This window comes from Cololabis saira, chromosome 5 (genome assembly GCF_033807715.1).
Source record: "Cololabis saira isolate AMF1-May2022 chromosome 5, fColSai1.1, whole genome shotgun sequence".
Lineage (NCBI taxonomy): Eukaryota > Metazoa > Chordata > Actinopteri > Beloniformes > Belonidae > Cololabis > Cololabis saira.
The window spans coordinates 47,666,518-47,689,245 of NC_084591.1; the positions used below are offsets into that span (position 1 = coordinate 47,666,518).

Sequence of the window (22,728 nt, forward strand, 5' to 3'; positions counted from 1 at the left end):
CATGCGATGAATTGCGATTAATTAATTACAACGCTTCTAATTAATTAGGTTTTTTTTTAATCGAGTCCCACCACTAGTTTCTTTTGTTGTTTTTTTGTTGTTTTTTTTTAAAAATCTTTCTGGTTTAATTATGTGTACTGTTTATTCCTGAACAAAAAAAAATGAAGCTAATGCGGAGAATAAATCTGGCCCTTTTAGTGCTAACATAAACAACAAGCAGTTAAGGAGTACAACTGAGAATTCTTGGAATGTCAGTAGTTTTGTAGAAATTTGGCCAGAAAAAAAACAGTGCTCATTTTCTACACTGTAAACTAAAATACTGATACAGATGGATTTAGCCAAAAACTGTACAATCTGCAGTATGTAATGGGCCCATTATTATGCTTTTTCATTGTACGCTTTGATGAAGGGGAAGTCTGTATGATAGTTATTTAGGGAAATACCTTGTTCTCCTGGGGGGTGAAAAACACTGTAAAAGTGGCAGTCATCCCTGGAGCCACTTTGCAACCTTCGTCTCCTGAACGCACCACAACAAAGTTCTCTGAGTTCTGATGCTTCAGGTTTACGCCCTGGGAAACCTGGAAAAGACACACTTTTATAAACCTGGAAACAACAAGCACAAAGCCATATTAACTATCAAGGGACTATTTATGTGTTGCTACTTGATGGTTTTTGATACAGATCTCCTCCAATCTCCCATCTTTCTGTCTTAAACATTTGAAATCTCCATCACTTCTGTTATTCCTTTGCACCTTGTCGTTGTTAAGGAGATACAGAGGTAGCTGGTAGGTCTGTGAGGGAACGAAGTTCTGGAAGACGAGCTCAGACGGGTAGGGCTGGAAAAGCGGCAGCTCCGTGTGAGCCAAAGAAACCTGCCGGAGCAAACACATGCACGCACGGTCATGCACAGATTACATTTTTCCAAATTAATCAGAGCTGGGTAGAGTAGCCAAAAATTGTACTCAAGTAAAAGTACTGTTACTTCAGAATAAATGACTCAAGTAGAAGTAAAAAGTAGTCATCCAAATAATTACTTGAGTAAAAGTAAAAAAGTACTTGGTAACTGTTGAGTAACGTCTGATTTATTTTTTTAACACAACCATTCAAACAGACAAAAGTACAAAATAATCATCTTCAGGCAAATTAAATCAATAAGATAATAAAAAATAAAAAAAGGCTTAAAATAAAATAATCTTAAAGTAAACCCAAGTACTTTAATAAATAATAAAATAAATAAAATAATAACAGAATCAAAAAATAAATTAAGCACAAGTAGCACAAAATTTCAAGCTTTTGTACTTTTCTTTTTTAACCAGGCAGAACTAGAACAAACATGAACTCATAGAAACTCTGTGTGTGTTTGAGTCTGTGTAAATGTGACAAAACATGCAAAAAAAAAATCATTAAAATGTCATGAGATTGACGCGTACGCGGATAAAAGGGATAAAATAAAAGTAACAGCTCAACGTAGCCTAATGTAGCGGAGTAAGAGGAACAGTTTCTTCTTCACAAATCTACTCAAGTAAAAGTACAAAGTACAGTGATTCAAAACTACTCCTAAAAGTACAACATTTCCCAAAACTTACTCAAGTAAATGTAACAGAGTAAATGTAACTCGTTACTACCCAGCTCTGAAATTAATGCATATAATTCTGAATACAAATGTTAATTTTGCAATGCAACTTTTGTTTGGGTGCTCAAACTCGGTCAAGGAGTCCTGCACATCCTGCATGTTAACTGGTCATGCTAAATTGTCCATAGGATTTAAGGTGAGCATAAATGGCTGTTCAGATTAAAAGTGAGTTTCTGGCACCAGATGATGTTTGGGTCATGATCCGTTTTAGACTTCGAGGTAGAGACAGTGAACAGGGATTCATCTGCTCAGCCAGGGCTGGGGATCCCTTCAAATGTCAAGAACCGATTCGATTTCGATTTGTAAAGATTCACAATTGATTATCAAGGTTTGATTCCATTCCAAAATTGATTTGGGTTAGTGTTATTAAAACAGTTTTTTCAGCTGTTGCATGAATTATATGAATGTAGTTCTGCAACATATTACTACTAGTATTATATAGAGATTCAACAGCAAGTATTGCAGGTAATGATGCTGTAAGGACCAATCAGCTCCCAGAATGCTGATAGAACTGCTTTAGGAAACATCGTGGGTCAGAATTACCAAACAGATCCAGGGAGGAAACAGATACAGATTAAATTGTTTTTATTTTTTACCACATTCCGTTATTATTTTTCCAATTTTCGTTTTTTTTTTTTTTTGGTTTTAGATTTTTGAGAATTTGAGGTTTTAAGCATTTTATGCAAATGTACCCCAAGAAAGTATATAAATTAATGGAATATAGTTGTGGTTATTGTGGTGTCCAACAAAACGTTCTTTTTTGGGCATAAAGAAAAAAATACCAAAAGCTGTAATGTAATGATGGAAAAAAAAAATCGATCTTTATACATACAAAATCGATTTTTAGGAATTAATATGAGAATCGATTTAGAATCGGAAAATCGATTTTTTTCAACACAGGCCTATGCTCAACTGTGTCTTCCTTCTAGTAACCTCCCTGATTCTCATTCATTGATTTTCAGTAAATCATTATTTATTATTTTTTTCAGTTTCAAGTTATTTCAGACAATTGTGGATTTTCTTTTTATTTCATTTCTTTTTCTTTATGGAAGGGTACTAAGAAATGTGTCCATCTGTGTGTAATTTTCCTATTTGTATGCAAATAAGTCACTGACACAACTGGTGTGTTTTAAAGAAGCAGACAGTAGAAATGTTATCACGTTTTGCTACAGCCAAGCTGATTGTTTCCAAGTTTCCGACCTTTAGGAAACGCTAAGCCGTTGGTCTAACGGTCCCAATTGCAACTGATGCTCAGCAAGACAGAAAAAAAGTGTTTATACCCAAAATTCAGAACTCTTATTTATACTATTTCCCACACTGTATCTCTAGATCCAACAGCTTAATAGAGAGGGTAAAAGAATCAAATCTAAATTATATTAATTAACCCTTCATTTCTGCATTGTTGCCACAGAGAACATCATTTTGCATCATTTTTAACTTTGTGGCTCTCAGGACATTAAGTATATTCACTGCAGGTTTCTCAACTGCAGGTGCTCAGACTGGAGGTCTCGTCACTTCCATATTTACATATTTAACAAGTCAGGAAAAAACATACAAGGTGAGATGCAAAAAAAAAAAGATCTTCTTAAATGTGATGATGGGGCAGTTCTCCTTTTCAAAGACATTTGGTGAACTTTAGATGGCTTTTCTGCACCAAGCCTCCTGTTAAACTCTGCCAATAAAACGATACGAACGATAAGTCACGTTGTTTGCCCTCTGCCCAACAAGCAGCACTTGCTGAGTCAGCAGGGAGTGGCTCTGGTACAACTGAAGTGTCCTTTTCACACAGAACTAACTCTATATTCAAGTAAATAATCAAATAAAAGCTTATCACATTCTCATATTTTACCTACAGTAGTTTTATTTGTTAAGCTTTGGGTTGTTTTTCACTTCTATTGATTGCAAAACACATTAAATAATGCTTCAAATGGAAGTCAAGGACAGGCCTTTGAGAATAAAATGTGAAATTTGTTGTTTTTCCAGACTGTTTTCAGATGGAACTGCTAGGGTTTTATTCTCATGAGGACGAGACTCAGCACCTGAGTTTGTCTAAGCACAGTCATTCTACAACATATGCTGAGCAAACTTTAATTCTTGTCAGCATCTAGGTTGTCAGTTATGATGTTTTATCATCTGCTAGTACAGTGTTTCCCAACCCTGGTCCTCCGGACCCGCTGTCCTGCATGTTTTACATGTTTCCCTGCTTCCAGCACACCCTGATACAAAAGACTGAGTCATTAACAGACTTGTGCAGACATGTGGCCGGATTCACAAAACATTCTTACGAAAAAAAATCTTCTTAAGTGTCATTTTTTTCTTAAGTTCAGTCTTAAGAAGAAAAAGGAGAAGAAGTCATATTCTCCAAAAAAGTTCTTAAGTATTTTCTCAACTTTCTTCTTAAGTTTCTTCTTAAGAAAAAACTTAAGAATAAATGGTATTCTTGAAATAAAAAAAGTCAAATTTGTTCTTGACTTTTTTCTTAACTTTAAGACAACCTTGACCTGTCTTAAAATGTCTTCTGTGAAAAGGTAAGACTCTAATATCACCTTTTTCAACACATTTTAGACAAGTTTAGACTAGTAGGTCATAGTTTGAGGATATACTTTGTAATTCATTACACAAAGAGCCTGTTAACTGTTTTTTAGCATGTTAGTTAGCGTGGTAGTTAATTATTATTAATTTTTCCCAATAGTAAATTTTTTTCACACATTAATCTCATCCACCATAACCTTGAAAAGTTCCTGCATCTCTTTTTCTCCTTCTCCATGTTTAGTGAGTGACTGACGGTTTAGACCCAAACTACCTGTATATATAATGTATATATATGTATAAATGTTGTTTGTTGGCGCGTGCAAAGCAATGACATATTTTAAGAAGTTCTTAAGTAGGAAAAATAAGAAATTCGTAAGAAATGACAGTTCTTAAGACGGTTCTTAAGAAAATATTGAGGAATTGCACTTAAGAACTTTCTTATGAACTTCTTAATTTTAGATCTTAAGACATTTCTTACGATCATTCTTAAGAACATTTTGGTGAATCCGGCCCCTGGATGAGAAGCTGAAGACGACCAGTATTTAGAATCAGGTGTGACGATGCAAGGCAAAAAACGAAGCTCAGAGTCACCTAAAAATGATAATTCCTGAAAACTCAAAGTGGAGATTTTTTAAAACTCCGTCTTCCCGTTTGCTTGTAAACGGAGGGAAACAGACATTTAGTCTTCAGAACGTCACATTATGAGACAGAAACGTCACCAGCGTCATGTGTGCGACCTGTGTTTACAATTAGTTTGGCCACCGTCAATATTTTCTTGTATTTTACCTGTTTTATATTCTAAAGTCTCACTTAAAAGTAACTCCACTTCTCTGTCACTCCAAACGAAAGACTCTCGTTCATCTTGGAAGTAACTGGAAGATACCCGTGTTATTTGTTGATATTTTTTTCCAGGATTCCGATTGGCTAGCACGAGGGTCAGCAACCTGCGGCTCTAGAGCTGCATGCGGCTCTTTAGCGCCGCCGTAGTGGCTCCTGGAGCTTTTTCAAAAATGTTTGACCTTTTTTTTTCCTTTTTTTCTTCTTTTTTTCACTTTTTCTTTTTTTCTTTTTGTTTTCCTTTTTTTCTCGTTTTTTTTTTCTCTTTTTCTTTTTTCCTTCTTTCTTCCTTTTTCCTTTCCTTTTTAATCTCGACATTTCAACTTTTTTCTCAACATTTCGACTTTTTTCTCGAGATTGTACTTCAACATTAATCTCGACATTCTGACTTTTTTCTCAAAATTTTGACTTTTTTCTCAACATTTCGACTTTCAACTTTTTTCTCAACATTTCGACTTTTTTCTCAACATTTCGACTTTTTTCTCAAGATTGTACTTGAACATTAATCTCGACATTTTGACTTTTTTCTCGACATTTTGACTTTTTTCTCGAAGTGCATAATGAAAAAATAAATCTTCCCCCAGTTATAACTAATATAGAAACATGCAGCATGTGTTCTTTCATTCTAAGGCTGATACAAGACTTTTCATTTTTTGCGGCTCCAGACGTATTTGTTTTTTGTGTTTTTGGTCCAATATGGATCTAAAACATTTTGGGTTGCCGACCCCTGGGCTAGCATGACTTTATCTTTTTCTTACACTGCCCCCTGCAGGTTTGGCTGCTCATAGCACCTTAACAGCGTATTTATGCAGGTTTGTGTAAATGATGGTATTTTTCAAAACGTAGAGGGGGAAATACCCGTTTTTGTAAATACTATATGTAAACGTGGCCTGAGTCATTAACAGACTTGTCCAGACCTGGATGAGAAGCCAATGACGACCAGTAATTAGAATCAGGTGTGACGATGCGAGGCAACATGTAAAACATGCAGGACAGGGGTCCCGAGGACCAGGGTTTAAGACCCCGGTTCTTTCCCAACCTTGGTCCTGCATGTTTTAGATGTCTCCCTGCATCAACACATCTGATTCAAATGAACGGTCGTCACCAGCTGGTTATCAAGGTCTGGACAGCTCTGTTGGTGACACACTTGTATCACGGTGGGCTGAAGCATCTAAGACGTGCAGGACACACACTGTTCCAGAGTAGACGCTTCAAGACTTAGAAAAGAAAAAGCCAGCATCATTCTGAGTGGTGAGTTCTTTCACTGTTCCATCCACATACGTGAATGGAACTGGCTGCTCTGGAATGAGCTAAAAACAATCCTATAGAGGGAATGAGCATGACGTTACAGATGCGACTTCACAGCGGGTTACGCCCACTGAGTGACAGAAAGACTGAGTGTCAGAAAGACTGAGTGTCAGAAAGACTGAGTGTCAGAAAGACTGAGTGTCAGAAAGACTGAGTGTCAGAAAGACTGAGTGTCAGAAAGACTGAGTGTCAGAAAGACTGATTGTCAGAAAGACTGATTGTCAGAAAGACTGAGTGTCAGAAAGACTGATTGTCAGAAAGACTGAGTGTCAGAAAGACTGATTGTCAGAAAGACTGAGTGTCAGAAAGACTGAGTTGCAGCGTAAACTTTCAGTTTGAGCAACTAGAAAACATCTAAAATTGGAAAGAGCTGTTGTGTGATCGACTCTACTAATAGATTTTGCAAGAAATCGGAGTTATCGTTTTACAGACTGACGAAAAATAAGCTTAAGAGACAAATGGATCTCTGCAATTCACAGAAACAACTGGATTCCAGGCACCGAAACGTGGATTTGTGGTTCCCATTTTGTATCAGGTAATGTTGGATTTTTGGGTAGTTAACGTTAAACGGTCAAATCATAAAGTTCGGTGTCCTCATCACTTTAATTTCTACAACAAATCCTGCCTTGAAGTCGGACCAAGAGTCAAGACTTTTATATGCCTTCAAGCTTTGCTTCGTGTATTTCCCCTGCATAGAAATTAAGTACATATAAATATCAGGAAACTGGATTCATGGCCAAATATTAATGTCCATGGACCACTGGTTCTTGGTAACTGTACCAAATATTAATGTCCATGGACCACTGGTTCTTGGTAACTGTACCAAATATTAATGTCCATGGACCACTGGTTCTTGGTAACTGTACCAAATATTAATGTCCATGGACCACTGGTTCTTGGTAACTGTACCAAATATTAATGTCCATGGACCACTGGTTCTTGGTAACTGTACCAAATATTAATGTCCATGGACCACTGGTTCTTGGTAAATGTACCAAATATTAATGTCCATGGACCACTGGCTCTTGGGGTAACTGTACCAAATATTAATGTCCATGGACCACTGGTTCTTGGAAACTGTACCAAATATTAATGTCCATGGACCACTGGTTCTTGGAAACTGTACCAAATATTAATGTCCATGGACCACTGGTTCTTGGTAACTGTACCAAATATTAATGTCCATGGACCACTGGTTCTTGGTAACTGTACCAAATATTAATGTCCATGGACCACTGGTTCTTGGTAACTGTACCAAATATTAATGTCCATGGACCACTGGTTCTTGGTAACTGTACCAAATATTAATGTCCATGGACCACTGGTTCTTGGTAACTGTACCAAATATTAATGTCCATGGACCACTGGTTCTTGGTAACTGTACCAAATATTAATGTCCATGGACCACTGGTTCTTGGTAACTGTACCAAATATTATTGTCCATGGACCACTGGTTCTTGGTAACTGTACCAAATATTAATGTCCATGGACCACTGGTTCTTGGGGTAACTGTACGAGTCACTGTCAAGTCCAACTGCCTTTAATGTAAGCTGATAATCGTCTGTTATCCCGTCTTCTCCACTAGTTGCAGCTGTTTTTACTGATGTTTTACCACTCAGTGTGAGTAAGGGGGCTGGTCCAGTGGGGAAGAGACGTCAATGCAGACCCTCTATAGAGAAATAGCAAAGGTGTGTGCATTTACTTTGCGATGTGTGGTGTTGGTCATTCCAAAGCGCTCCAGAATGAGAGGCGGGTGCACGGTGCTGGTGTTTTTCATGCGCTCGTGTGTGGACTGCAACATCTCGCTGAAAACCGATGGAGTCACCTGCAAGCACATAAACACGGCTGTTATGCATTGATAGAGAAAATGGGAGCAATATAATGAGCTTGGGAGCTGAGGGCTCTCAGCTAAAAGCTTGACAGCTTACAACTGTGGCACATATGCAACGATGGCACCATAAGGACCATATACATGAGCTGATTCCATGTGCTTGAAAAATGTTTAGTCATCTGCAGCACTTTATAGTCCATGTTCCAGACCAGATGTCAGAACCACTCAAGGTGACCAAACTTACTTATGATTTTTGAACAGATCCATGTCTATAGATGATAGTCTGGTATGATAACCTTCCTGAGTGGCAGCTGGATCAGAGTTATCAGCTCATGAAGTTACCACCCCCTTCAGAAAATTACATTTTAGATGCTGCTGCATATCCTGGTTTAGACTCATGTACAGGATATCTGTCCATGTTTCACAATATTGTCTTTGGTATCATTTTAAAGGAGGCCTTTTAAGCATTCATTCAAGCTTCAGGGGCTGAAAAGGGCTAAAAGGATTTTGCAGGACCCATCTTATCCAGGGCACAGTGTTTTTGACCTGCTGCCCTCCGGCAGGAGGTACAGAGTCCTGAAGCAGCGGAGAAACAGACTCAAAAATACCTACTATCCCGGGGCCATTAGATTGCTAAATAATACACAACAAAACATAACATAACAGAACAGAACAGGTGTATTTTTTTGAATGATGTGGGAGTGATGTCTAGGTCACAGTTTGTTGCACTTTACCAGACATTGTTTGTATTGCTTTTATGTTTTTATACTGTGCTTTTCATATTTATTTATTCCTCTTATTTTTGCTTCCTTTGCACTTTGGTGGGAACATCCCAACCAATCTCGTTGTAACCTGAGCACAATGACAATAAGTCTATTCTATATTCTATTCTAAGATGTGAATCTTTCTGACCAACATAGAGGTCACTGCAGCTCTTTAAACTATAAACAACACACATTTTTACACCATTTTCACCTAAATGATATACTATCTTTTATCCCTGTGTCATCTAGGAACAACAGAGACACAAAATACAAAAACTGGAATACTCACAGGACCATAAGGATTCAGGAAATGTATAATATACCCCTACTATATCATTAGGCTCCTATGAAACTATAACAGCCGCTAATGTCACAAACTGGTCTTTATCTGCAAATACACGACATAAAAGAACCAGCTTAGTTTTATAAACAACATTATAAACATAACAATATTGTAAACAAAATTAACATTGTTATTAATGGGAATATGTCGAGATCTGATTATAGTTGGGCTATCAAGTTCTGTGTGTAGTTAAGATAGTGTTAAGAAGGTTAACCAAGTACAGAATCATCACATAATGTCACTCAAACTCTGATCCAGCTGCCACTCAGGAAGGTTATCATACCAGAATATCATCTACAGACATAGATATTTTCAAAAATCATAAGCAAGTTTAGTCACCTTGAGTGGTGCTGACAGGTGAAATGTTGGGCTCTGGCCCACGGACTATTTATGGTTAATATCCACTCCTCACAATCCTCTGGCACTTCTTTACCAGCGTACTTGAGGTCCAGAAACATCTAACTGCACTTAGTCTCTTTCAAGGGTAGGCCAGAAAAAGAAATCTGCTTTAAATCAGGATTAATATTGTAGTGGAGTGTTACTGTACATGCAAGATGTAACAGCTGACAGTTAGATGGGTGTTCATAATCCACTTCAATGTATTATTCAGAAACAACACAGGTGCTTGAGTAAACACAATTCCAAAAGAGAGGAAGTTGTGAAATTGTACGACTTGTCTTTGGATGTAAAATGACATTTTCATGGAATAGTGTCTAAAACTAGCCCACAGATCTGGAAATAAATGGCTAAATTAAGATATACAGTATACCCACAGAAATTAGTGGAAACTGAGTTTTATTTTAGATTAAATAAAACTTTAGACCTTAGTTTTAAACAGTGTTTATAACATGTTTAATTTAAAATTATGAAAGATTTAATCAGCTTTTTTCTTATGTGATTAAAACATTTTTTTGGACAAAAACTGAAATAAATATACAGGACTGTCTCAGAAAATTAGACTATTATGATAAAGTTCTTTATTTTCTGTAATGCAATTAAAAAAACAAAAATGTCATACATTCTGGATTCATTACAAATCAACTGAAATATTGCAAGCCTTTTATTATTTTAATATTGCTGATTATGGCTCACAGTTTAAGATTAAGATTCCCAGAATATTCTAATTTTTTGAGATAGGATATTTGAGTTTTCTTAAGCTGTAAGCCATGATCAGCAATATTAAAATAATAAAAGGCTTGCAATATTTCAGTTGATTTGTAATGAATCCAGAATGTATGACATTTTTGCATTACAAAAAATAAAGGAAACTGAGTTTTATTTTAGATTAAATAAAACTTTAGACCTTAGTTTTAAACTGTGTTGTAAAATTTTAATGAACTTGAGATTTACATTATGAAGAATTTAATCAACTTTTTTCTTATGTGATTAAAATATTTTTTTGGACAAAAACTGAAATAAATATAATCAGATGCAAAGACAGCTTAAAGTTTAGCCTCATTGTGATCTCACAGAAGTGAAATAGAAAGCAGGACTAAAAGTGCTGAGTTGATATCACTGAACTAAGACAAAAAACAAAAAGCAGCAAGATATTGATTTTTGGTCCCGAGAAGAAGCCAAGATAATTATGAGGGCCATGTGTCATCTGGAGATGGTTCTTTATGGGATACGGTCCAGAATGTGGGTCACCTGTTATCAGTACTGGAGTTGTAAAATAAAATCAGGGGGGATGGTGGATTTGATCATATGGGGACAGATCATTTGTGCTGATTACAAATAATATAATATATTCCAAATAATAGCAGTGACCAAAACACCTGCAGAAATACTGCAGGAATGACATAGCAGCAGTTAAATGCAGCCTTCTGTAAGCTTTAAATATCCACTGGGCTTACATCAAATACATCAAAACACAACAATAAAAAACACTTTTCTGAACTTATCAATATGACTCTGTCCTTCACAGGATAAGTAACATGGATCACTGCAAATACTCTAAATCTTAACAAGAATATTTGTCTTATTTCTAGTTAAAATGTCTCATTTTAGTAAAAAAAATCTCATTACACTTAAAACAAGACTCATCACTGGAAAAAACAACAATTTTCACCTGTTTCAAGTAGATTTTCACTTGAAATAAGTAGAAAAATCTGCCAGTGGAACAAGATTTTATTGCTTGTAATAAGAAGATAAATCTTGTTCCACTGGCAGATTTTCCTACTTATTTCAAGTGAAAATTTACTTGAAACAGGTGAAAATTGTCAGATAAGTTATTTTTCTGGTGTTATTTTTCTGGTGATGACTCTAAATGTTGAAATATCAGTAAAACCACATTCATTGATGAAATGACATAAGGGATGGAAAGAGGGGATGATTTGGACCGTTTTTATTTCAGGGGGGGATGTCATCTCCCCTCATCCCCCCTCAACTCCAGTACTGAGTCCACCTGGTTCCAGAATCAGCAGAATACTTTGTATGACACCGTGGAAACTGTCATATTACTCTATAATCAACAGTAACATTAAATTAAAAAAAAGAGCAAAATTCCATTCACAGAAAAACAGAAAAACAAATATGATAACCTTACCCGTCTTGGGTTGTCCTCCTTTACAACAAATTTACTTTTGCAAAGCATAGACGCCTTGCTTTGAACAGCCTTCATTGTGAGTGTATTTCTTCGTAAAACAACCTGCAATAAACAAAATGACCCAGAAAGAAAGTAATGGGTAAATGATTATAATTTTGTAAAAATGACTATAATCACACTCTAAAAGCAAGGAAAAAGCAAGGTTATTCGTATCTGGTGATAATGAAGGAATGAATGAATGCATTTTTATTTCGAACATGTATATAAAATGAAAGTAAAAATAAAAAATAAAAAGATAAACATTTGCATCTTCATATTCACATATGTTCGAAAAAAAGGAGTAGGAAAAGAAGGAAGTTTACACTTTTTCCTAGTTCTTACCCCTTTATAACTCTATGGATTTACATTATTGCTATTATTATATCTACACAATATCCATATAAATATAATCTATATAAATACTACATAAACATGCCTATTATTACATAATTATCCATATAAGTATATAGAAAATATAAATATTACATAAATATTATATCAATATGTAGAAAATACAAATATTACATAAATCTATATAAATATGCACTATATAAACTACATAAATATCCCTATAAATATATATGTGCTACATACCCAATAAATATATAATATATATTTATTTATATAATTATAACTATCCCTCTCAACATATAATATATACTAAACACATATCCACATAAATATCTAAACATATCTTAAGCAAGTATAATGTACAATTTTTTCCTATTTTATTTGATTCTCACACTCCTCATTAACCCATTTCCTCTTCCATATACCAGTTTATAAATATTTTTTTGTATCTCTTTTTAAACAGATTTATTTTAGTACTTTGTTTCATTTCCTGCTCCAAACTGTTCCACAGAGTCTCCACAGTTCCATATGCAAATGCTTTTCATTGTTGTTCGTACTTTATGTTTTCTAAAAGTCAGTCCCCCCCTTATAGCCTGTGAGAAAGTGAGCAACCCCTCCCCTTCTCACCATCACTGGACTTTTTTTTAATGTGTGTGGCAGAGTGGAGGATTGGGCGTGGTCTGCGGGGGAGCAGCACACAGGTGTGCCTGGTTCTACTGATTGTGGCACACCTGTGTCCAATCAACCTCTCCACCCTGCCTGGGTTTATAAACAGCAGCTGCATACCAGAAGGGGGGTCTGCTGAATGGAGGAAGCTTGTTGAGAGGCTATGCCCCATTGTGCCTTTTTTCAGAATACGGATTTTGCATTCCGCCTGTATGTCTGTGTTTTTTTTACACAAAATAAAAAGCCTTATTTTTTTTGGCATTCTACGCTCTGCAAGGTTTTTTTTACACCTCATCACCCAGGTCCAGTTTTGCCTTGTCCCCTTGTACGTGGGGAGGCCGCTCTGGATCCTCACATAGCCCCTTTCTCAATAGATTAAAGCTATGCAAGGATATTTTATTTTATTTATATTTATTTTATGGCACAGTGAGATTGAGTTTATAAAAGAATAGTATATCCATTCAAAACATAGTTAAAAAAATGTTTTCTCAGTCTGTACAAGGCATTTACTTTAGTCGTCAACAGGTTTAAAACATTCAAGATAAGAACAGGGGTGATTTTAGTTTAAGGATCAGCTCAATTTTCCTCTGTGTTGTCACTGTTATAGTCGTATAAAACTTAAAAATTAGTGAAATGCATTAACTATATTTCTGACGCGTTCAGGAGTCATTTGGGCCTATACACTGCAAAAACTCAAAATCTTACCAAGAATATTTGTCTTATTTCTAGTTCAAATGTTTCATTTTTGGTCAAACAAATCAGTTAAATCGTTTAAACGGGTAAAAACAATGTCAGGTCGAACTAACGTTTACTGTTTTTGATTAAAGTGACAAATAAACTATTTCAGTATCTATAAATCTCATTACACTTAAAACTAGAGTCATTACCAGAAAAATAACTTATTTGACCATTTTCACCTGTTTCAAGTAAATTTTCACTTGAAATAAGTAGAAAAATCTGCCAGTGGAACAAGATTGTTTTGCTTGTAATGAGAAGATAAATTATAAGTTATTTTTCTGGTAATGATTCTTGTTTTATGTGTAATGAGATTTATAGATACTGAAATAGTTTATTTGTCACTTTAATCAAAAACAGTAAACGTTAGTTCGACCTGACATTGTTTTTACCCGTTTAAACGGTTTAAACGGTTTAACCCCGCCTCGCCCCACTCCTACACCACACAATAAATTATTAAAGGCCCACAAATACATTTCCTTTTCCTTATTATCCGAGAAATTTGGCCAACAAAGACGCAGTAGTTACATTACCATATGTAGAATTAAGCATGATTTATGGTTCCGCGTTAAATCGACGGCATGGCCTACGGCGTAAGGTACGCGTTGGTGTAACGCAGACCATAGATCAGCCTACGGCGTAGGGTACGCAGCGACGCGCACCGTTGGTGTAACGCGGAACCATATATCCGCCTTTATTATCCGTCGCGTCAACTGCGGACTAAAACTATCCTGTTTTATCATCATGTGGCTTATAAAATATATAAAACAATAAAAGCAAGTCATTCTTATAAAGTTAAAATAATGTCTTACCGACGTGTTGACGACTTTTTCTGTTGAACTTTCTGTTGAACTTTTTCTGTTGGCAGCGACGGTTTGTTGCCATGGCAACGTCCTCACTCCCCAGTAACCTGCTCGCTGATTGGCTGAGAGACAAACCGAGTCTGTGCTGAAGTGGAGGCTTGAATTCAATGTTGTACTAGTTGTATCACTAATAGTCCTCAAAAAAGGCTTTAGTTTTCGAGATACCCCTACTTTATTTTTTATTTTTTTATTTTATTAGTTTGCACACAATAAAGGTAACTCTTACAATCAAGAAGGTAAAACAAATGTGACAGGAGAAGTCAAAAAGCCAACAGGCTTATGCAGCGAAACCTCCCCTCAATTTAGGAAGTAAAACAGTAATTACAAAAAACAAAACAAGAAAACACAACAAGACGAAAACTATAAACACACACACACACACACACACTCCTTCACCTTTCTCTCATTTGTCAGAAAAACATAAATCCCTATGAAATATACTATTACTTAGTTTTCATGAATGCTATTGGATACTAACCAGTGGTTTTATGGAGATATCTGGTACAGTTCTCTTAAAAATGAGAGGAGGATTAGTGGCATAATAGCCTTATATTCAGTACTGGAGTTGAGGGGGGATGAGGGGGGATGAGGGGGGATGAGGGGGGATGGTGTCCCTCCTGAAATAAAAACGGTCCAAATCATCCCCCCTGTAAAACTGCCATCCCTCCTTTCCATCCCTTATGTCATTTCATCAATGAATGTGGTTTTACTGCTATTTCAACATTTAGAGTCATCACCAGAAAAATAACACCAGAAAAATAACTTATTGGACAATTTTCACCTGTTTCAAGTAAATTTTCACTTGAAATAAGTAGAAAAATCTGACAGTGGGACAAGATTTATCTTCTTATTACAAGCAAAAAAATCTTGTTCCACTGGCAGATTTTTCTACTTATTTCAAGTGAAAATCTACTTGAAACAGGTGAAAATTGTAGTTTTTTCCAGTGATGAGTCTTGTTTTAAGTGTAATGAGATTTTTTTACTAAAATGAGACATTTTAACTAGAAATAAGACAAATATTCTTATTAAGATTGTGAGTTTTTGCAGTGATCCATTTTACTTATCCTGTGAAGGACAGAGTCATATTGATAAGTTCAGAAAACTGTTTTTTTTGTTGTGTTTTGAAAGATATGCTGTGGTCGCAGATTGAACAGGTCTCCTCTTCTCTCTCTCTATTTTCCTCTCTCTTTCCTTTTCAGTCTGGAAATGTCCTTTAAAAACCCTATGAAGAGAACCATCCAGAAAAGATGTGGATGATGGATTTCCTGGGTCCACCAAAACTGGTGTCTTGTCCTTGTAAGTTGATGGTGTGGATTTCTGTCAGTTAATAATTGCTGTTTGTTTTGATCTTATTACAACAGACTCAAAACTTGACCACTGAGCAAATATTACATAAACATAACACAAATCATTGGACACCCTGTTAGAGCTCTGTCTGCCTTGTGCGACCAACAAACCTTCCGCTCTGCTCCCAGGATCCTGCACACGCACTTCACTCAATGTTGGAGTGGCTCCCTTCAGGTCGCAGGCTGCGATGTCCACGCTGGAGAACACAGAGGAGGAGGGCCACCTTTGTCCCCAGAGCAGTCCAGCTCTTAAACAACGACCCCTCCCTGTCTCAACGGCGACTCACTTAATGCACATAGCACTTTAACATTAAGCACAAAGCACTTTTACTGGCAGTAGCTTGGATATTTTTAACTGCACACCCTATTTATGTATGTATGTTTTTATGTTGTTGATGTTCTATTTGTCTTTTAATGCTGCTCCTTATGCCTTTTAAATTACCCCTCAGGGAAAAATAAAGTGTTTTGAATTGAATTGAATTGAATTGAATTGAATTGAATTGAATTGAATTGAATTGAATTGAATTGAATTGAAATAATGGCAGGTAAAAACTCCGCCAGTGGGAGAAAAGCCTTAAGCCAAACAGTGGCAAGAAAAACTCCCCTTTAGGAGGAAGAAACCTGGACCAGGACCTGGATCTTAAGGGGGGGACCTCCTGCCAGAGGCCAGCTGGGCAGAGCAGGAAAAGAGAAAATGGACAGAGAGCATGAAGAACAGAGAAAGGAGAGACACAGACACAATAGTTAGCTAGTGCACTGCAGAGATAACTATATAAGCAGACATACACAGCAGACACTGAGGTGGTCAGAAGGGGGGGGGGCAGGATGTCAGCAGGCATACAGCAGACATCCATACAGACAGGTGGAAGCAAGCAGTGGGATGATCAAAGGGTGCAACATGCAGCTCCTGAAGCTCTGGCCTGCAAATATGCACCGAAAGGAAAATGAAGGGGGCCAAATCAATAAATTACCCACTGAATGAAACAATGTGCAATATAAATGCAATATCCTTCATACCATTTGTTCAATTCATTTCAAAACTAAACCGAATTACTGTACTAAGGATGGGGTTCTTGGTAACATTAGTTACACTATTTAGCTCGGCTAACAATGGCAATCAGTCAAGTCCACCCAACTCCACTTCCCAGAAATGAAAACTTAATTCCTAGCTAACAACTCAGAGCTAAGTTTCACTTTTACCAAACCTTTACATAATACCCTGCTACAACTGCCTGAATTTCTGGTTTGGTTTAGGGCTGTCAGTTAACAATGGTTGTTTCTTTTGATCTCAGACCAGACAATCAGCAATTGTTAGCTGACAGCCCGAATCCTGCACCAGAAATTCAGGCAGTTGTAGCAGGTTATTATGTAAAGGTTTGGTAAAAGTGAAACTTAGCTTGTTTAATCAGGATTTAAGTTGGGCTGACACTACGGTGCACACCTTTAAAAGCATGTGTTAGCGCACGGAGAGGAGAGTTTCCAGCTGTGATCCGAGAGGTGACAGAGGAACGAAACAACAAATCAACCCTTACAAGAGACTTCTGATTTGCGGAAAACATTCAGATAATGAGGCGAGTATCCGGATTTTCTCCGTTCTCTGCCTTTCAACCCTTCAGGTCCTCAGGATTTCTTCCCGTCTTGTCTCATTTATTTACTCCCTATCCTCTTTCTTGTGCCTCTTCTCTTTTACTATATTGCTTATTAGGGCCCAAGCACAAGGGTGCAAGGACCCTATTGTATCTGTAATGTTTAGTAAGGGGTGCCAATGTAAATTGGCATTACTGCTATCGCTCAGATGTAGGGAGGGGTGGAAATGTGAAAAACATGTCCCTGGGGGTAAAACATAAACAGGACCCTAGAGTCATGTAAAACATGACCCTGACCCTAAATAACCCTGAAAAAAAGTTTGGCAACCACTTTATTACTATTACTTAGATTTATTAAGGGGTGCCGATGTAAATACAGTAAGTCTATGGTCTTTGAAATATTGCGACTTAAGTTTTATGATTTTTTTTCTCATATCTCTCCATTTTAGCTGATGATGTCATCCACTCTAACATTCTGGGGTTGACCAATAAACTTAAAAAATCTGAAACAAATGTACGTTTCCTAAATTTCCTTTGGGATCAATAAAGTATCCATCCATCCATGTATCGTCCACACCTTCCACTCAACCACCATCAATTATAATCCAATTAAGTTAATTTTGTCTTGGTTTATGATTTACTTTGCTGTTTGTTTTATCTCAGACAAGGTTTTTAGGTTATTATTCTTAGGTTATTGTTAACCTGACATGTTTCGGTGGAAAACTTAATCCGAGTGTCACAGAGGGCGTGATTCACCTGTCAAAACTGACAGGTGAGTGACACCTTGCATTGTTCAGCGAACATTAGCTGATGTCAATGATTTAATGGCTCTTATCAATTTACTCTAAATCCCAAATTATAATCCCCAGTGTCATATACAGTGCCTATCATAAGTATTCACCCCCTTGGATGTTTTACCCTTTTAGTGCATTCATAAATCAATCCTGGTCAATAAAATTTGGCGTTTTTAGCACAAATATTTACTGGAAAAAACTCTTTAATGTCAAAGTGAAAACAGATTTCTACAGAGTAATGTCAATAAAATAAAAATATATAAAGAAATATAATGGTTTGTATAATTATTCACCCCCTTTTTAATTGAATGGTCTAATCTCGATAGAGGTCCATCAAATTGTTTCCAATAGTCTCACAATTAGTGAAATGAAGATCACCTGAGTGGTGTGGGTGAGGTATAAAACACCTGTGTCTGAAGGGTCCAGACTGGTGGATCAGTACTCCTCGCTACCATTACACCATGAAGACAGAAGAACACTCCAAGCAACTCAGGGAAAGGGTTATTGAGAAGTACAATTCAGGGGATGGATATAAAAAAATGTCCAAGGCATTGAACATCCCCCGGAGTTCAGTGAAATCAATGATCAAGAAATGGAAGGAATATGGTACTTGTGTGAATCTGCCTAGATCAGGCCGCCCTTGTAAACTGAGTGACCGTGCAAGTAGGAGACTAGTGAGAGAAGCAACCAAGACCCCTATGACTACTCTGAAGGAGTTACAAGCTTCAGCTGCAGAGACGGGTGAGACTGTGCATATAGCAACTGCTGCCCGGGTTCTTCACCGGTCAAAGCTTTATGGGAGAGTGGCAATGAGAGAACTGTTGAAGAAAACTCATATTAGATCTCGACTAGAGTTTGCCAAAAAGCACGTGGATGACTCCATGGTCAAGTGGAAGAAGATTCTTTGGTCTGATGAGACCAAAATTGAGCTTTTTGGCCATCAGACAAGACGTTATGTTTGGCGAAAACCAAACACTGCACATCACCAAAAACACACCATCCCCACTGTGAAGCATGGTGGTGGTAGCATTATGCTGTGGGGATGTTTCTCAGCAGCCGGACCTGGAAGGCTTGTAAAGATTGAGGGCAGAATGAATGCTGCAAAATACACCGAAATCCTGGGGGACAATCTTATTCAGTCTGTAAGAGAACTACGGCTTGGGAGAAGATTTATTTTCCAGCAAGACAATGATCCAAAGCATACTGCAAAAGCTACACAGGAATGGTTAAAAAAGAACCAGGTTAATGTTCTGGAGTGGCCAAGTCAAAGCCCAGACCTCAATCCTATAGAGAATTTGTGGCTGGACTTGAAAAGGGCTGTTTCTACAGCTCGCCTACATCATGCTAAATCATCAAATATGAATTGCTGGTCAAATCTATTAGAGAAAATTTCTGAGAGGTTATGAATGTTTGTGGTCCAACTCGTCCATGGTTTACATGTGATTGCAGCCAAAGGTGCATCTACAAAATACTGACTTGAAGGGGGTGAATAATTATGAAAACAATTATATTTCTTTATATATTTTTATTTCATTGACATTACTTTGTAGAAATCTGTTTTCACTTTGACATTGAAGAGTTTTTTCCAATACATTTTTGTGTTAAAAAAGCCAAATTTTATTGACCAGGATTGATTTATGAAAGCACTAAAAGGGTAAAACATCCAAGGGGGTGAATACTTATGATAGGCACTGTGTATATATATATATATATATATATATATATATATATATATATATATATATATATATATATATATATATATATATATATATATATATATATATATATATATATATTAGTTTTGTATCACACTAATGTTCTGTATCTTTCGATTATATTGGATTTATACATCGTTTTAAATTTATTTATTGAACTACAGTTTTTTAATTCATTATTTAGGCTGTTCCATATTTTAACTCCTGTACTTGCACCCGGGTGTAAATAGCCTAAGCCAAATAAAAAATGCAACGCAAGGCGCTTTACATAAAACATAAAACTTAATAACCAGTTAACTGAACCAGTTTAAAACAGTACCAGAGAAGCCTGCCGGGTTTCTGAGGCCCCGTTTCCACGTAGCAAAAACTGTGGCTTTTTCATGCGTTTTGGCCGTTCGTTTACACGAAAACGCAGCTCAAAGTCTCCAAAAACCATCATTTCTGAAAACTCCGGCCAAAGTGGAGATTTTTAAAAACTCAGTTTTCACGTTTGCTTGTAAACGGAGGGAAACGGACATTTATTCTTCAGAACGTCACATTATGAGACAGAAACGTCACCAGCGTCATGAGTGACACCTGTGGTTACAATTAGTTTGTAACCGTCAATATTTTCTTGTATTTTACCTGTTTTATATTCTAAAGTCACACTCTAAAGTAACTCCACTTCTCTGTCACTCCAAACCAAAGACTCTGGTTCATCTTGGAAGTAACTGGAAGTTACTCGTGTCATTTGTTGATGTTTTTTTCCAGGATTCTGATTGGCTAGCATGACTTTATCTTCTCGTTACACTGCCCCCTGTAGGTTTGGCTGCTCATAGCACCTTAACAGATATTTATGCAGGTTTATGTAAATGATGGTATTTTTCAAAACGTAGAGGGGGAAATATCCGTTTTTGTAAATACCCGGCTAAGTGTAAACGTGGCCTTAGTCAATTTAACAGGGTGGGGTGAGTCCATGTTACACCTGATATCATTAACAATCTTTAGCAGGGTTAATGTTCTGTGCTGTGGTTCGTCCTAAAACCAGACTGATATTTCTCTAAAAACATTATTACTATTTAAAAATTCACTGAGTTGGATAAAAACTAATTTTTTCTCATTGTAAGTTGGATACAGATCGGTAGTTATTAATTGATGATTGTAAATTGCCTGTAGGTGTGTGTGTGTGTGGTTGTTTGTGTGTATATATGGCTCCAGCAGACCCCCGTGACCCTAGTGCAGGGGTCGGAAACCCAAAATGTTTTAGAGCCATATTGGACCAAAAACACAAAAAACAAATATGTCTGGAGCCGCAAAAAATGAAAAGTCTTGTATCAGCCTTAGAATGAAGGTAAATGGCGAAAGGCGAAATGTTGAGAAAAAAGTACAATTTCGAGAAAAAAGTCGAAATGTCGAGAAAAAAGTCGAAATGTTGGGAAAAAAGTCGAAATGTTGAGGAAAAAAGTAAAAAAGGCGAGATTAATGTTGAAGTACAATTTCGAGAAAATAGTTGAAATGTCGAGAAAAAAGTCAAAAGGAAGAAAAAAAGAGAAAAAAAGGAAAAAAATAGAAAAAAAGGAAAAAAAGGAAAAAAAAGGTCAAACATTTTTGAAAAAGCTCCAGGAGCCACCAGGGCGGCGCTAAAGAGCATGTGGCTCTAGAACCGCAGGTTGCCGACCCCCGCCCTAGAGGATAAAGCAGGTGTAGAATATGGATGGATGTTGTTTTTATACCCTGTGAAATGACACGTAAATGTAAGAACAACAGTGTTTATTTTTATTTTATTTTATTTATTCATTTTTATCATATTATAATTTGGGTGAAACTCTTTCCCAGCTTTCATGCCCTCCAACCTTGGATCGAGGATTTCCCCTCTTAAATCTGTTTATTACATAATCTGACACCATCATTTGTTCACTCTGATGAACTACGTTTCACTTCTATAATCAAAACCTTCAGTGAATCCAGAATGGCCCTATTTATGTGTAGTTTTACAGCTTTATAGGTTAGCTTTTAACTTTGTTTTTCTTTCTGTGTGCCTTCTCTTGTCTCTCACCGTCACTGCCTCTCTCTCTTCTGACCCCTGAGTCAGCACTTTGAATTGTGTCAGCCTGTGACAGAGAAAGAGAGAGAGAAAGAAAGACAGATAGAAAGAGAGAAATAAAGAAAGGGAGGGGAATGAGTTGTACAGCAGCTTGCACACATGAATGAGTTACGTTGAATATTAGTGTCAGTGACTTAGGTTACTGGGGATTTTTCTTTTTTTTGTTTTTTCTTTTAATCCTCAGCAAAAACTTGAGCTGTATTACCTAAAAGGAACACTTTTCAACTGTTCTCTTCTCAGAGTTTGCCCCTGTGTTCCCTGGAGTTGAGGGGGATGAGGAAATAAAAACAGTCCAAATCATCCCCCTGTAAAACTGCCATCCCTCCTTTCCATCCCTTATGTCATTTCATCAATGAATGTGGTTTTACTGCTATTTCAACATTTACAGTCATCACCAGAAAAATAACACCAGAAAAATAACTTATTTGACAATCTTCACCTGTTTCAAGTACATTTTCACTTGAAATAAGTAGGAAAATCATTAATCTTTTAATGTCATCACATATCAGACTTATAATATAATAGCACTGATCGTGTCCCTCTGTGTTTGAAGCACACACTGCAAAAACTCAAAATCTTACCAGGAATATTTGTCTTATTTCTTGTTAAAATGTCTAATTTTTAGTCAAAAAAATCTCTTTACACTTAAAACGAGACTCATCACTGGAAAAATAACTTGTTATTTGACAATTTTACTAAAATGAGACATTTTAACTAGAAATAAGACAAATATTCTTGTTAAGATTGTGAGTTT

General features: G+C 36.6%; 1 protein-coding gene across 1 annotated transcript in view; it reads right to left on the reverse strand.

The window, feature by feature from the left end:
• hydin (HYDIN axonemal central pair apparatus protein) overlaps positions 1–11,868 on the reverse strand; it is a 175,648-nt gene extending 163,780 nt beyond the window's left edge. Inside the window, exons 1-4 of the mRNA XM_061722806.1 lie at positions 11,794–11,868; positions 8,013–8,135; positions 753–872; positions 444–578 (exon numbers count right to left, since the gene is read on the reverse strand). Coding sequence (XP_061578790.1) covers positions 444–578; positions 753–872; positions 8,013–8,135; positions 11,794–11,868 — 453 coding nt within the window. The remainder of the gene's footprint in view (positions 1–443; positions 579–752; positions 873–8,012; positions 8,136–11,793) is intronic.
• Positions 11,869–22,728: the final 10,860 nt, after the last annotated feature.